Source organism: Brachypodium distachyon, chromosome 1, assembly GCF_000005505.3.
Source record: "Brachypodium distachyon strain Bd21 chromosome 1, Brachypodium_distachyon_v3.0, whole genome shotgun sequence".
NCBI classification, from domain to species: Eukaryota; Viridiplantae; Streptophyta; class Magnoliopsida; order Poales; family Poaceae; genus Brachypodium; species Brachypodium distachyon.
The window spans coordinates 60,598,562-60,615,374 of NC_016131.3; the positions used below are offsets into that span (position 1 = coordinate 60,598,562).

At 46.5% G+C, this 16,813-nt stretch overlaps 1 protein-coding gene and 1 non-coding gene across 2 annotated transcripts; one reads left to right on the forward strand and one right to left on the reverse strand.

Moving 5' to 3' along the window:
* Nucleotides 1–2,093: 2,093 nt before the first annotated feature.
* Nucleotides 2,094–2,165, forward strand: TRNAW-CCA. Its single transcript has one exon. It is a non-coding gene; the product is annotated as a tRNA-Trp (tRNA).
* Nucleotides 2,166–3,799: 1,634 nt separating this feature from the next.
* Nucleotides 3,800–5,791, reverse strand: LOC100831069 (3-ketoacyl-CoA synthase 12). The gene has a single exon (XM_003557763.4). The coding sequence runs from the start codon at nucleotides 5,681–5,683 to the stop codon at nucleotides 4,277–4,279; it is 1,407 nt and encodes a 468-aa protein (XP_003557811.1). The 5' UTR covers nucleotides 5,684–5,791; the 3' UTR covers nucleotides 3,800–4,276.
* Between the last annotated feature and the right edge of the window lie 11,022 nt (nucleotides 5,792–16,813).

Below are 16,813 nucleotides of genomic sequence, written 5' to 3' on the forward strand. Positions count from 1 at the left end.
CATCTTTCTACTATTACTAAATCTTGTAAGCCTTGAATTTAACCAGGAGACATTACATGGAACAAGGAAAATGTGGATTCTGACGAATGTACTGAATGGCTAAGCAGAAATAATACGTACCAGAGGCAACCAATTCAGATGCAATATGAAGGGCAAGATGTCCTCCAGCCTGGTATGAAGGCAATTAAATCCTGGTTAAAGCATAATGGAGCTATGTTAATATTCATGTATTATTGACTCGTGTTTTATTATTCTGTAGATGTTTTCGGTATGAACATTTGTAACAGTGATGACTCCACACAATCCAGACCTTGGCAAGAACCTCCTTATTTTTCCTTGCACGTGGAGTCGCCGACATGGTCACCGGACCGTACTACCTTCAAAGACCTATCCAACACAGGTAATATCGCTGAACTCATTTGCAGATGTACCAATTGACAAAACAAACAACTAATTACACTGGTGCTGCACGAGAACCCGTGACATGCATTATGCAACAGACACCTACAGATCCAAAGGAACTTAAGAACCAACGTCGTAGGGAGCAATATGTGCTCATGAATAAACAAAATTAACATGAACTGGACAAGAAGCGTTGTGAAGCCTGTCGTCAAAATAAAGCTCATCTGTCAATAGAACAAACAGAAACTACATGTGCAAAGGACAGGGCACGTTATGCAAATATGACTCTAGAGCAAAAGCATGTAAAGTAATCTCGGCGCACAAATCGACGCAACACCCTGCACCTAGAATCCATAGCCTTGGCGAATCCTTTTATGTTGAGAAAGAGTTGGGATAAACTATTAACAGAGAGCTCAAGTTAAGATGGGAGAGTTGTCTTGACGTTAAAATCGTCATTTACAAGCTTTTGTATCGACCTAGCTTCTCCTTGAGCTCTCAAGGTTTGCAAACTATTTTATTGCAAAATGTAGTTAGTAAACTTATAAATTTATTGTCTTATGGCAGATTTGAATAAGAAATCAGCGCATGCTCTTATTGGCAAAACATTAGGCCAAGAATGGTCTATCTTTTGAGTCCTTACACAACATTCTACAATAAGGATCATCTTGGTTGAATTCTGCAATTTATGAAGTAAATATGTATTACTCTTTAATATTTGTTTCATGAATCTTGGAGGACGAAGTTATCCAATTATGCCCCTACACTATTCAGAATCAACAACACGGAGTATAACAACATGTAAACAACTAGGGAAATGAGCCATATATAGAGTCCGACATGGTTTTAATAGGTACAAACACCCATCTTTTTCTTACCTATTTCCTTAAGCATGTACATTGGCAGATGTGAGTCTTCTCTTCACTAAGAGATGGTCTCTACCTAAAGGAAAAAACTAAGAGATGATTTCTTAACAATAAAGATATTTTTTTCCATTAAACTAGATTTCATCTTTTATTCGCATCTACTCTTGTATAAGAGAAAACTATCTTCTCTATCATTCATTGGGTTTGTTTTGAACTTATTGTACATTCCATTCTTCCCATTCATGTACTGCTCTTTTGTGTTTAATTTGTTGTGAAACTTGATGCACTGATTCAGACCCTGCTCCAGCACGACCAAACCAAAATTACACCCTGATCAATGGGAATGGTTTTAATATACTGACTCTTGGGTAGTCTATGCCACGCTGTGAGAAAGAGATGGAGAAGGGGAGAGGGATGGAAAACGAAGATGAAGCGATTCAGTCATTTGACTTGATCAATGAATTGGAATTCTTCCCCCCTCCTGCCAATTGCATATACCAGATCCATTTCTTATACATTACCGGTTACCAATTAATAACGGTACATGCATTGACGCATAGCAGCCTCAAGTTGGACGCTAGCTCCTCAGGTCTCCAACTCTTGCGGTATATAGTAAAATAGAAGAGGATATTGTAAAGATATATGTACGGAGCAGGTCATGCTGTCGGGACGGAACCAAGCTGACAAATGCATTTTCAGGTTCTCGCTTCTTCAAATACTACGGCTCGTCGATCACCGAAGGGGAACTGGCAGGTCAGAGACGTGGAGGGAGGTACGTTTAGTCACGTACAAGGACACATAGAGGAAACACGAAGCAAAGTGTGTACCGGATCCGTGGCGCAATGGTAGCGCGTCTGACTCCAGATCAGAAGGTTGCGTGTTCGATTCACGTCGGGTTCAAAACCCCGAACCATATCCGGATTTTTTTTCCCCTTTTCGATTTTTGTCTCTTCTGTGCGTATATACCATCAGGGGCTAAATGTATAGTCCGTGTCTTGGATCCGATGGTTAGGGACTTATTTAGGTCCCTCCAGCAAGTCAAGAGGATCCATCCGGTCCCTGCCCTACCCGCATATCCTGATCGTGAGACCCGAGTCCTGACCGACCCGCGGCGTTGCCCATCTCGCTCACGCCTTTAAACTCGCCCGGGCTCCATGTGCGCTCCGTTTGCATGCTGAAAAGTCTGACTAGCTTTTGCGTGGGCCGGCCAGGCATATCTATCAGAATCCAGCCAACGTACGTACTCCGTACTTGTTTTCCGTCGTCACATAAATGCACACGCGAGTTCCACGGCTACTTCACCAGCCAGGTTCTATATACGCTCCGGCCAGCCTGAGTGGCGCAACTGCTGGATCCAGCTGCTGCATATGCGCCCGTAGTAGTTCATTCAAGCTCATGCAATCGACGCCATACGGTCTTCAATCGTTTCATGCCGGCAGATAGTACTATACTATTTTTGGGTGCGAGTTTGACTTGTGCATATCAGTATCTGATACTCCAGAGTAATTACATGGGTCAACGGTGCGCGTCCACCCGTTCCCTTCTCAACTTCCAAAATTCATTTCGATCCAAAAAGAAAATCACACCCGTGCATGAACGGCAGCACGTCCCACACTACCCCCAGCCCACGCATCAATTCATTTCAACATGCATATCAGAAAACTCGATTTAAGTTACAGAACGGTGCTTATTTGGCTTAGAGCACGGTCATTCAGACAAATCTCCATGGAGACAGATGCAGCTAGCGGGCTGGAGGACGTGAAAAAGGGTGCAATTAAGTAAGTAACCTCGATTGACGGCGACAGTGGAGTCGTGGTGTCGACGGCCACCCTTGGAGGTTGAGCGTTGGACGGGTAATATGATGCTTCCCGGGCTTAATCAGAGGAAAGTCTTATCAGGGCGTTGGCAGGTCGCTGGCGCAAGGTAGCAGCACTAAACCCGAGGTGGACTGGAGTTCGGAGCGCGGCAACCAAGTGAGGAAGTTGGCGGAGGCGGCGACAACAGGAGGGATCGTGGATTAATGGGATCTCCCTAGCGAACATTTTATTATACCGAGATCAGTTCAACAAAAAGATCAAACTGATGGGAGAGTAGGACAATCTATTTATGATGCAACACTCATTCTAAGTGTGACTCTCACTCTCAGACCTAATCGTGTACCGAAAGTGGACGAGAATTTAATTGCGTCTGTCGGGTCTCGATGAACTCAATACTTTTATCTCTGATATCACGAAGAATTTCATGCACCGATGACAAGTTCACCCAAAAACCCAAAAGCACAAACTAATGTGGAGAGGAAGACAATCCGTTTTTATTTCAACACAAAATACTAAACTGGCAGTCCCTGATGACTTAGAAACTGAATATATATAAGTGGGATCCTGCTTGCATCCTATGTGTGATATCTTGTAGTCTCAAGCATTATTAGGCAAATAAAAGGCTTCCACCGAAACGCATGCAGCAACAGTATTATTTCTTTCTGAACAGGATATATAAAAACAAAAACTAAAGTAAAATAAAATGAAGCAAACAACTGACGAGTCTAATGAAGCTCTGTATATGTATATTTATCTTCATTCTTCAGTACCTTATATAACATATAGCAATCATATCTATGTACTGGATGAAATAAGCAAACTACAGTATGTACTAGTGCGCGCTAGCTATACATATAACATATAGCGAGGGAACACACGGACATGCATGATTAGACGATGATTAAAAGTCGCTTACGCATAACTGAAACATGCACGTACGTAGTTACGTACGGACATGCAGCCTGCCTGGTCAACAAGCTGCATGCATGCTGCTAGCTCACGACTGATGAATTCCAGACAAACATATCTCTGCAGGTACCTTCATCTTAAACGTACAGCTAGCTCCCTCCCACACCCAACCAATTAATTTATATAAGTATATAGCACCTTCACCCCTCCCAAATCAAGTAACGACCGATCGACGGCGTGCATGCATGCATGCATGCAGTGATGTGCTGTAGCTAGCAGGATTAATTAAAACACCATGGTGTCTCCTTCGACGGCATTGAGCCATCCATACTTGTCCATGTAAGGGTTGGCGGTGCTGGCGAGCGGGTAGTCGCCGATGCAGTCGGCCCACGCGCCCTTGTCTGCCATGTCGGCCTTGACCTCCCACATGCAGCTGTTGCACTTGAAGCCGGAGCCGAAGGTGACCATGAGCACCCTGTCCCCTCTCCTGAGCCTCCCCTTGGCCTCCATGTAGGAGAGCACGTACCAGAGGCTGCTGGCCGACGTGTTCCCCCACCGGTGCAGCGTCATCCGGGCCGGCTCCACGTCCCCGTCGTCGAGGCCCAGGCTGCGCTTCACGGCCTCGATGACCGCCGTGCCGCCCGGGTGCAGGCAGAAGTGCTCCACGCCCGTCTTGAAGTTGATCTTGGGCGCCCCGTTGTTGTTCGTCTTGTTGTCGCTGTCCTTGTTGGCACGGGAGGACAGGAGCTTTCTGGAGAAGAGGTGGAACGCGAAGCGGGCGAGCTCGGAGACCGGGAGGATGCGCGGGGCGAGCGTCTTGAGGTTCACGGTGAAGGCCCCGACGGCGGCCTTGGGCAGCGCCTTGCTCAGGCTGATCCCGACGCGGCCCTCGGCGTCCTCCCGCTGCAGCGCGCACGCGTGCGCGTCGTCGTTTGCCGCGATGTTGGCGCGCACCAGGCAGCGGAGCTCCATCTTGCAGCCATGCCCCTGGGCCTTGGCCGGGTCGTTGGTGAGCAGCACGGCGGATCCCCCGCAGCGGAAGAGGCAGTTTCCCAGCATCATGGACTTGTCGTTGCCCGAGTACCAGTTGGGCGCGATGGACTCCGTCGACACGACGAGCGCCACGGAGTTTGGCCGCGTCCGCAGCGCGTTGCGGGCCAGGTCCAGCGAGATCAGGCCCGCGCTGCAGCCCATCCCGGACAGGTTGTAGGCCGCCACGTTCTCGCGCAGCCCGAACCGGCCCACGATCCGGGACGCGACGGACGGCGCCGGGGAGAACATGGAGATGTTGACGACGAGGACGTCCACGTCGAGGGCACGGAACCCGGTCTTGGCGAAGAGATCGGCGATGGTGGCGTCCACGAAGGCGTCCATCTCGCCCAGGGCGTCCTCGTGGGTGGGCGTGTCCTCGCGTGACTCGAGGATGTTGTAGGGGCAGTAGGTGTCCTCGCCGATGCCGGAGCCGACGATGACGCGCAGCAGGAAGCGGTACTCGGCCAGGCCCAGCCGCGTGTTCCGCTGGATCAGCTCGCCCGCGAACTCCGTGCTCACCTTGCGGTCGTCGGACGGCTTGTGGCACACGTAGTCGATGAGGTAGCAGCGTGACTGCCGGCGCCGGGCGGCCGCCGCCCACGCCAGGTAGGCCACGGCGTGTGCGAGGAGGAGCAGCGTGAGCAAGAGCAGCAGCTCCATTATCGTATTGCTGATCTCCTGCCAGGCTAGCTAGCTAGCATGCAGCAGTAGCTACCAGGGTTAGCTGCACGTTTCTGTCCAGAAGGGTGCGTGCCTCTCTGTGGTGCAGTTGGCAGTGTGTATTTATAGGCGGCCGCGCGCTTGTGCTTGTGTTCAAGTGGAACGCGGCGAGGAAAAGGAAAGCTGGCGAGTACTACTTTCGGGCTGAGGCGATTTTAGTCATTGGAGAGGCGGTTGTGCCACGCAAGACTGTTTAATTAATGGGGTCTACGCGTCTTGATTTTGCTTGGCTCCGGGGATTTTTACGTTTTTATCTAGGTATTTAATCTGGAAAGAAACATGTCCCGTCCATTCCAACTTGCCATTTTATATTCCAAACTTTCAACTTGCTGTATTTTAATTTTCTCCTTTTATTTTTGCATAATCTAAGGGTCGTAGCCTATTTCTGGCTCCCATGTCTCATCTACTCTCTCCGTTTCTAAATTCTTGCATTGTTTTAATACAAATTTGAATTAAAACAACGACAAAAATTTAGAACGGAGGAAGTATTTACTATCGCTACAATTACGCCCGCAATCTCTATCTATTACTCCCTCCGTTACATAATTCTTGTCGAAATATTACATGTATTAGACGTTTTTTAGCAATAGATACATCTATTTTTGAGCACATTTGAGACAAGAATTATGAAGCGAAGGTAGTAATTATCTATTAATCTACGGTTGGTGTCCATTCATCCCCAACCCTCTACCACCACCGTAACAGAACTAGTGGGACTAACCTAAGCCCATCAGCAATGTTTGGCCACCGCACAAGAAATAAACGAGACTTAACTAATAGTTATCCATCCATCCCATGACTCAAATTTGTCTAAATATGGACATACTTATATACTAAAATACGTCTAGATACGTGTAATATTTCGGTACTTAATATGGGACGGAGGAAGTATTTTTTGTCTAGAATATGCCTAAGCAAGGCATATAATCGATTAAAGAGGACAATATGCTGCAGAGCAGCTACAGACCCTAGGGCCGTCCACTGGTACAAAAAGGATAAATTACTAGCCAGTGTTTCCCCACTCGACTCCCCTAAACCTGCTTAAACTAGTCCCTCTGAAGAGTTTCGCCCAAGCCCAACAACACCTTCTGTGTTAATAGCCTGAAGAATTCTTGAAGCCGATGCCGCTTCACCATCGAAAACCACTTCGTTCCGGTGTTTCCAAGTGCACCGGAAAATTAAAGCGGTGGCCGTAGCAAAGTCACGACGATCATGACCCTCAATTGGGAGCCCAGTCCACCAATCGACAATTGAACTTCCCGACAAACGCATCCACTCACCACGATTCCAGCCCTCAGGAGATTGAACCAGACGACCCGTGTTGTCACACAACTGAGAAGGGAGATGTGAGATTGATTCATGTTCTTGGTCACACAGAGGACACCGACGAGGATGCTCCAGTCCACGCCTTTGAAACCTGTCGGCGGTCCAACACCGATTCCTCACCGCAAGCCAGAGAAAGAATTTGCATTTCTTAGGTGCTCGAAGACCAAATTAGGTCAGCCCCTGCCATTTCCACCTGCCCTTCGAATAAAACTTCATAAGCGGATTTCGCAGTAAATTGGTGCGAGGAAGACCATTTCCACTTGAAGGCATCGACATTCTTCGGGAGCGGCACCAGCCTCAGCCGATCCCAAAGGCCCAAGAACTCAACAATTCCATCGGCCGAAAGATTAGGGTTAACAAAATCAACCCATCTGTGGTTTTGCATGCCCTCCGCCACCGACAACTAAAGGGCATCACTCGGGATGGAATCCTGGATAGAAGGTGCCAGGTCAGCGATTCAAAGCCCATCTATCCAAGGGTCGACCCAGAAAAAAGAATCCACTCCATGGCCAATGGTCGCCGAGGATCCAGCCATGAAAAGATCCGGTGAAGCTTGGGAAATATTAAGTTCAAACTCACTCCATGGCCTCTGGTCATCTACCCGCTGAAGCCAACACCACCCGGCACACAGCGCAGTGTTCAGCAGTCTGAAATTAGGTAGGCCAAGTCCCCCTAGGCGTTTTGGAGAGCAAACCGAAGCCCAACTCACCAGACGATGGCGATCGTTCACCTCTTTTCGACCCTTCCACAAAAAAGCCTCTACAGACTTTCTCAATCCCTTCAATGATCTGAATTGGAAGATCCAGCGACATCATCGCGTATAGAGGCATAGCACACAGAGTTGACCTAGTCAGCACACGGAGGAAGTATTTAAGTTACCTGACGTACAGTTGTGCTATATTATATTAAAACAGAAACTCTGTGTGTACTCCCTTAGAAAATAATGAACGAAACAACGGCCAAACTACAACACGATTGAGGTGATGTTTCTGGTATTCAGCTGAAATTTTATATGTCTTACACCAAAAGACGGAGGGAGTCATCATGTCAACCTGTCTCAAAAAAGGGAAAATTTATATTCGATTGACAGCTGTTTCCCGACGGTGACGACAGGCATATGTGCTCTTGACGGGTTTTTTCTTATATGGAACACGTCTATACATAGCCGCATGAAGAAATTCTAACATGGTTTAGATTCTTAGGGAAATACCTGTCTTGCATGAACATTCACTCTCTCTTGTCAAATTCTTGCAAAAATATTGTATATAGCATCCAACGAGCCAGCTTTGCAAATTCTTGCAATTTGTATGCTGCCATGTATGATTCTACAATTTGTTCAGTCTGAAACCAGATCCAAGTTATCACAAGTTCTCCGAGATGTCACGAGATGTCACACGGCGCATCCATCAGTTTTTTTTTCTAGAATACACGCATCCATCAGTTTTTTTACAAGAAGGCACGTGAAAGTGCTTCGAAAGGGTGTGCTTGTTAGCACAGAGGCCAGGAGTAATACACTTTATTTTTATTCTTTCGGGAAGGTAACAATTGTCTACCTTATACTTCCTCCGTTTCGTAATATAACACACGTACATGTTTCAAGGTTTTGCTTTGACCATCAATTAGACCAACAAAAAGTGCATTAGGTATTATGAAAGTTATACCATTGGAAACATCTTTCAGACCTCGAAACGCATGGACAAGTTATATTATGGAACGGAGGGAGTATATTCCAACGAACGCAGAGTTGAGTTACAAAAAGACCCTGAAAAGTGGGTAAAAAACGAAGAAGAAAAGAAAAGAAAGCTCGAAATAAACAATTAACTCTCCGATCGGGAAATGTTTTCCGCCCACTGACAAAGAAGAAGCTGAGAGCATCTTTATTTGTTCTGAAACTCCAAAGACGAAGGGAATCAGCAATATTCCGTTTGACGAGTTGCAGCAGCGTATATTCATTATGTACGGAATACTCTTGTGTTCTTGTATTCCGGGCATACCAGAGCTGAGAGGCGCATGCTGTGAAGAAGATATACCAGTTCTGATCGGACTTATTCGGCTCTTTCAGGAAGAAGATAGAGCTGTTGGCTCACATGGCTTGAGCGGATAATTCCAGGCTAGACCAAAGATAATATGCATCCCGGCATCTTAACAGGATATGATCAATAGTCTCGACAGCTAGGCAAAGGTCAGAATTTCCATGATCAATGTTTTTCCACTGTTTCTTGAGTGCATATATTGTCCCGAGTATTGAGACGGCCGTGGAATGGATATCTCCGGCGCCATGGTGGTCCGTCCAAGTCGGGGGTGAAAGACAAGACAAACGGTGGGTAGTTGACATATCGCGTCACGGCGCCCGGCCGGCCGGCACTAGTCAAATGAGAGGAATCAGTCAATAAGCCCATCAACATTACTACTAGTTGCCGCCCCGCCCTCAAGGCCATGTCCTCAAGAAGTCAAGCCTAGCGCAGCAACGCAGAGAGGTCATGAGGTGGTAGATGCATGGTCGGCAAGAGATCGAATTCGTACGTACGTGGACCTGCATGAAAGATCGTACTTGGTGCGATGCGAGGTTAATTAGTATCTGTCGAAGCAATTAATGGGATCAACTTGGAGGCGAGGAACAAATGGTATTGATAGAGAATTGGCGAGGGTGACCTGGAGACTGGTTACCACTTTATACTTCCAGATTAGAATATATCTTCATGCACTGCTGAACGAGCCGATGTGGGTGCGTTTGGTGGCATGCAAAAATCCCTGTTCACAATGTCACTGGAAGATGGCATGAATGCATGCTTATTACAGTATTCGCGTACTAAATTATGTGCTCCCTGCACCAATCCAACTTTGATCTAGGCTGCCGAGCATTCATTCATGGATATAGGCTCGCTTGGTTAGAAAAGTGAATATAGTAACGTGCATACCGTCCTATTATTCCAGACATACTATTCAACATACAAGGTCCCACTAGTAGGTGCCCATATATATTACCCTCATCTTTTGGTCCCACACAAGCTGCATGCATGCATTATTAATCTAACTTTTTTTTCCCGAGGGACTTTTTGGCCTCGTTTGATTGGGCAAGGAGAAAAAAGATCCAACTGCAAAGTGTCCATAAGAAGGGTATTTTCGTCCAAAACTTGCTTGCTCGGGACTGCCTTACTAGGCTAAAACTAAAACGTCTCCTAAAGTTGGACGGAGAAAGTAGTAACTTATATGTGGTGTCATGCATTGTGTTATTTATTATGTTGTATACTCATCTTGTCTTGATTTGTGTAATGTTATGGTAACATGTCTAGTTACCACCTTTCTTTTTTTTTTATTACCATGCGATGTCACAAAAATGTCTAGTTGTCATTGCTTGAGTATGCATGTTGCTATCTAAGTTACTCTCACTATAAGTAGTCTTAATGGATAGTATCTTACGTGAACACCATACATGTATGCATGGAGGGTAAACCAAGGTGAAGTATTGAGAGAGATCCTAGAGAATCTCCTCGACAATTCCACATGGAATTTAATACCATTCTCTAGTCAATTTAGTCCTATAATGAATTAAACGGTAGAGAAGTCCATGAATTTAGATAACTTTTGGTTAACCCATTTGTTAACCTTGTATATTTGTATATAAACCTTTTTAATAAAATTGGTTTTTCCCTATAAAAAAAGAAGTCCATGAATTCAACGCACATCATGACCATGGACCAATTTTACAAGAAAATAGTTTTAGCATTTCTTGAAAAATAAAGATAATAAATACAACTATTTCTTATGGATAGTAACATAGCAATCCAATCTGAGCAGCCCCACTGAGATTCATACAAGTAGAAATTAAAGGACGAGAAAGTCACTCGAGAGCCATGGTTGTCGCCTGCGTAGTTACTACTACTAAGTTGGCCGAGAAAATCTTCATTCCCAAACAAGAAAGCATTAATAATGCACCCCCGTCATTTTTTACTTGCACAAGATGCATTCATCCGTGCTATGAGAATTTGTTATGAACATGGACGGCTTTGCTCATTGACACGAGATATGCGTTGACTTACCCAAGTGCCATGGCGGCATCCAACTATCCAAGTTAACCGAGACGGATGGCTTCTTTCCTGTACACACCTCGTCAGCGTGACACATAACAGAGCACGGGCGCGTAGGGCAGCGTTGCACGCATTACCCCCAACAGCTCGCAATTCTGAGAGTAGAGGAACTAAACTAAACATGCCGTGCAAAAGTCAAGGGCTTGTCTTGCTGGAGTCCTGGACTACTTGTCTGGTGTAAAATTTCATGCCTCAAGCCTCAAGGTAACCTGAGATTGGGAAAATTGTCACAGGACACCGTTATTTTACAGCATTTACTGAAACACACTGCCGGATTACGTCTTTGTCCAGTATCATTATAAGTTTGTGGTCATTTGTTACAACACACTGACTGGCTTAAAATGAAAAGTTTGACTTTCTCCAAAAGAAATTACCGTTCAATCTAGAATATATGCCCGCACATATCGATTTTGTGAATGTTTATGGTATGATTTGATGCTAAATGGTGACCAATTTTGTAATCAAATAATGTCCAAAGTTGACCCACGTATTGCATTTTGGGGACAAATTTCAATTAGAGAATTCTTTTTTCTGTTCAAAACACTACTACAAAAACGGTTATCAGTAACGGTCGAAAAAGCATATCAGTAACGGGCGAATTGCCCGTCACTAACTTCATGTCACTGATGTGTCACACATCAGTGACGGGCGGCCTGCCCGTTGGTGATGCGTAACTCATTAGTAGCGGGCACAAAATACAACTGACAATGATATAGGTTTTGGAAAAATAAAATAAAAAATAGAAATGGCCCTCCCGGCCCTCACGTTCATTGCTTCTCCAAATCACAAATCTAACAAATTAACCAAATGATGCAACAAATCACAACAAATAGGTAAGCATGAACACAGAGCACGGATTAAACAGAGCACGGATTGAACAACAATTTTGATAGAAACCCTAGTACAGAAACTAGAACAAAACTCAAATCCTAGCAAGTCCCGGCCATCGCCTCCTCCTCCCTTCTCCCGCCGGAGGAACTCGAGCATGGGCCATGCGCCGCCTCCTCCCTTCTCCCGCTTCCTCATCTCCCGTTCTCCGACGACGTGGCTCTGCAGAAAAGACGAATCTCAGAAGTGAGAGAGAGATTCGGCTAGGAAAGAGAGAGAGACTTTAGAAAGAATTGAGGGAGAGACAGAGAGATGCGTACCGGGGCGGCGGCCTCTTCGGATCCGGTGCAAGGGCAGTGAGGCGAGCAGCTGCCGGCGGGCTTCGTGGCGGGGGCACGACCGTGCTTGCGGCAGGAGGCGGGGTACAGGCTGCGCCTCGCCGGCCCGCTACAGAGAGAGACCTTGGGGAGGTGGAGTGGTGGCGGCGGTAGAGAGGGAGAGGTTGAGGAGATCGGGGGAGATGGAGGTGGTCGGGGGAGACGGACGGAGAGGAGGGGCCGATGGCGGAAAGAGAAGAGATCGGGGGAGATGGGGGAGGTGGAGGGGTGGCGGCTGTAGAGAGGGAGGGACGGAGAGAGATACATGTGACCGGGTTAGGGTTAGTTTTTATAGGAAAATAGGTGGATTGGGCCTCAGGTTTGGACCAGAGTAACATCAGTGGCGGGCACAACTGTAACAGCCGTCACTAATGGGTCCAAATATAATTTTTTGTATTTGAAAAATGGAAAATCGGATTTAAAACCATTGTAAAGATCCTTGGCAGTGTTATTTGTCATCAGAAGATGCACCTTTGTGCAAAAAATGAATACATTATCATGAACTTTGACATATAAATGGTCAAAAATCAACAAAACTTTGGTCATTTGGTTTAAAACCTAAAGTCCAAGTATAGGAAATAACAAGATTGCACTACATATGTCATTTTTCAAATGTTACCATATGATATTATTATTCCACTATGATAAGCAAAAAATAATAATACTTCATAAAAAAGAATCACATTTTTCTGATCTTTTATGAATTAGTTATGATCTTTTTTCAATTTTTAAAGGTTTCCAAGGTCATCAGTGGCGGGTCTAGATGTAGAGCCCACCACCGATGTGTTTTTTTGTGATTTTTGCAATTTTTCATCGGTGACGGGCGTGGTACGTCCGCCACTGATGAGGGGTCATCAGTGACAGATGTTGTGCACCCGTCACTGATGAGCCGTCATCAGTAACGGGCATGGTACGCCAGCCACTGATGAGCGGTCATCAGTGACGGGTGGTGTGCGCCCGTCACTGATGAGGGGTCATCAGTGACGGGCAAGCACGCGACCGTAACTGATGGTGTGTCATCAGTGACGGTCTTGGTAGGCCCGTCACTGATGACGGCCATCAGTGACAGGCGCGAAAGGCCGTCACTGATGTCTCGTCACATATGCACTGTTTTGTAGTAGTGAAACCGTCATCCTGCCAAGGAAAACACGTCATCCAAAGAAAGAAATTCAACATTTTTCCGTTTTGGGTCAGGCACTGTGTTGTGGCAAATGACCACAAAATGTAATGGTACTTGGCAAATGCGCATTCCAGCGAGAGTCTCGGCAAAGTACAGAAAATAACGATGTCTTGTAGCCAATTTTCCCTTTGTTTTTTGACCAGGCAAGCAAGCGGTTGGTATGTTTGGACATTGTTTTATGCCTAGAAATGCACTAATCACCGGTGGCTGATGTGCCTGAGTCCTAGACGCTCCTTTAGGTAGTGTTTGGTTCTAGAACGAGGTGGAATGGAACGGAACAATTCTATTCTTATAGAAATGGAATGTAATGAAACGGTTCTACTTTTCTATATCCTAAAAACCAAACACTTAGATCACTGGTTCTACTTGGAACCAACTCATTCCTACATTTTTGAGAAATGAGATGGTTAAGCATATTGAGAGAATATTTCTTTTTAAGGAACCATATGGTTCCATTTCACTTATCTGTGTTATAAGAACCAAACACAGTAATCATCTCAACTTTTAAAACCATTACATTCCATTACAGTTCATGATCTCAACCAAACGGAGGCATGCATGGATATCCGAACCTGCCACCGAGGGGGGTTCGGCAGGTCGTTTACCAGACAAGATTGAAGCAGGTTTTAAAGACGATCCTTGACAGACATCCACGCCGGATTCATAAGTGTCCACCGGAATAACACAGCGAGAAACACTTTAATACAGGGTGGAGTACGTTTTTGTACGTAATAAGGAATGTGTTCTTCTGAACTTTGTTTTATTTTTGGAAAATCTATTACTATTAGTACTAAAGGAGTGTTTATTTTCTCAGTCTATCGTAGCCATCCATCTGATTAAGATTTCTCATCATTTGTACTCTTAAATCTTGCAAGCATCATAGTAATTGTATCGGATGTTTGTTACTCCCTTCGATCCATAATAAGTGTCTTGAATCTAATAAAGAAATGTACTAACTTTGTAGTAAATCAAAAACACTTATTATGCATTGAGGAGAGTACCATTGACTTAGAGATAGTTATTTCCTAGCCACCTTAGAAATATCGAAACCGTGGTAGTAAAGATATTTTCTAAATAAAAGAGGCCGGTGTGTATATATATGTACAAACATGTGGGGCCAACATGATGTTGCATACGTCATTCCTTGCGTTCCACACAAATGGACCAAACAGAATCGTAGCAGTCAGGAGAGGGGTCACACGTACGTACAAACTCTTCTATTCACTTTTTAGAGTACTTTTCAAAAAACCAGAGGTTTTGAGTCTAGTGTTTCATGGAGACACGAGTTTTTGGGTTTGTAACATAAAACCACAGATTTTGAAGCTAATTGTTTCAGAAGATCCAAATCACCCGGATTGGACACTATGGCCCACTAGTAAGTCGTGATCTTAGTTTGCATTTTCATCCAACTCCAAATCACATTAAAAAAAAAAGAATGGCCAGCCTTGCTGGGGCAGGTCGCCGGCAGCGGCGTTTGGCTTGCCGGTCGCCGGCGGCGGGCTGGGGCAGGCAGAGGTAGGCCGGGGCGGGGGCGAGTCGCCGCCGGCGGGCGGGGCAGGCGGAGGCGCGCCGGGCAGGGGTGGGGCGCCGGCGGCGGGCCGAGGCAGGCGGAGGCGGCGCAGGGCGCGGCCGGTCTCCAGCGGGCGGGGCCAGGCAGAGGCGGCGCAGGGGCGCGGGGCGCAGCCGGTCTCCGGCGGGGGCAGCGGAGGCGGCGCGAGGGCAAGGGCGCGGAGCGGGGGCAGGCGGAGCTTCTGCGCAGGTCGCCGGGGTCTAGGAGGCCGTGGCGGAGCGGATCGAGGTGCGGCGGCGGGCAAAAGAAACCTACGTATAGGAACCACAGTGTTGCGTTGCGTCATTTTCGGTCGGTTTAATTCAACCATTGGTCTCGCGAGACAGACCAGCGTATAATAGTCGTTGATGAGTAAGTATGTTAACATTTCGTGGCAGTGGCACTCCAGACCACTAGAGCGGAATATATAATTAAGGCGGGGCAGTAAGTATAGACTAGATTAGGTATCAGCTGCGAGCGAGGATGATCGTTCCGTCTAGCCGTCCGTATAGGGTACCTGCAGAATAGAAGAAAATGAGCCTAATAGAATTGAAAAGGAGTGAACTTAATTTGATGGAGATGACATGTGCTCGCGATGCCTTGCTAGGTAGTACGGGGGACGGGGGAGTAGTTGGCTATGTCATTCAACGGCCCCCTGATCGACATCCGTGGTAATAGGACGTCGTCGTCGGCCACCCGCCCGCCCCGCCGTGAATTTCCACCTCTAGGAACAGCCATTAATTTCCGTCGTACGTGCTGTAACCCCCGATAGGAGAAAGGCTCATGTCGCCCTCGCCTGCCACCCACGGTCGCCTACAGATCGATCTCATCTCCCGGCCGGCCGGGGAACGACGTTCCTGCTTCTTCTAACGTATAGTCCTTTAGCATGTCTTCAAATAAAATTAGGATTTGCTTAACCGGCAGCCGAGCTATGGTGGTGATGGTGGCATTGTGCGGGTTAATAATAAAAAAATTTTGACTCCTCATCCACCTCGTCGACGGCGATCCTGCCGGTGGCGTCCAGGAGGGCGGGACGGTTGGTCGCTACTCTTCTGGAGTGGTGGATCTGGTTCTGTGTTTGTGATTTGCAGGTCGTGTTTATTGGTTCCTTTCCCGATCGATGAGACTCGGCCAGCTTCGACCTTATCATGAAGTTAGTGCGGCCAGGTCTTCTCGGATCCATCTGGCCGGATCTGGGATGGTCATTCAGCTCTCTTCGTCTTCTTCTTCTTCTCCGGAACGGTGGTCTGTCTCTCAGATCACCATCGCCGGCGGCTTCTGGCTCCGACGGGCGACTTCCTGGCTGCTACGTCAACAACAGTTTCCTGGCTCCGACGTGGTTCGGAGGTCCAGAGGCAGCATCGAGCTTCGCTCACGGCGCACCACCGGCGAGTGCAGAAGGAAGACAACGACGTTTACCTATAAGAACCTCTGTGCGATTTTATTTTATTTTAAATATGGTTCTGTAAGGGTTGGCTGATTTTAATATATGACCTTGGCCTTCTCGCAAAAAAAAAGAATTTCCACCTCTAGTACTGTGTTAAGCGTATCAAATCTCCTATTCCTATCGGATCAGTCTTTTAGGTGAGATGGTTAGATGGGGTATCTCAACATGTTATCAAAGCCAAAGGTCTCGACTTTTAGTCTCAATCCCCCGTATTTTCCCGTCATTATCCACACGCCCACGTCGGACGTGGGCGAGTTTCTTTCTTTCTTTCCACA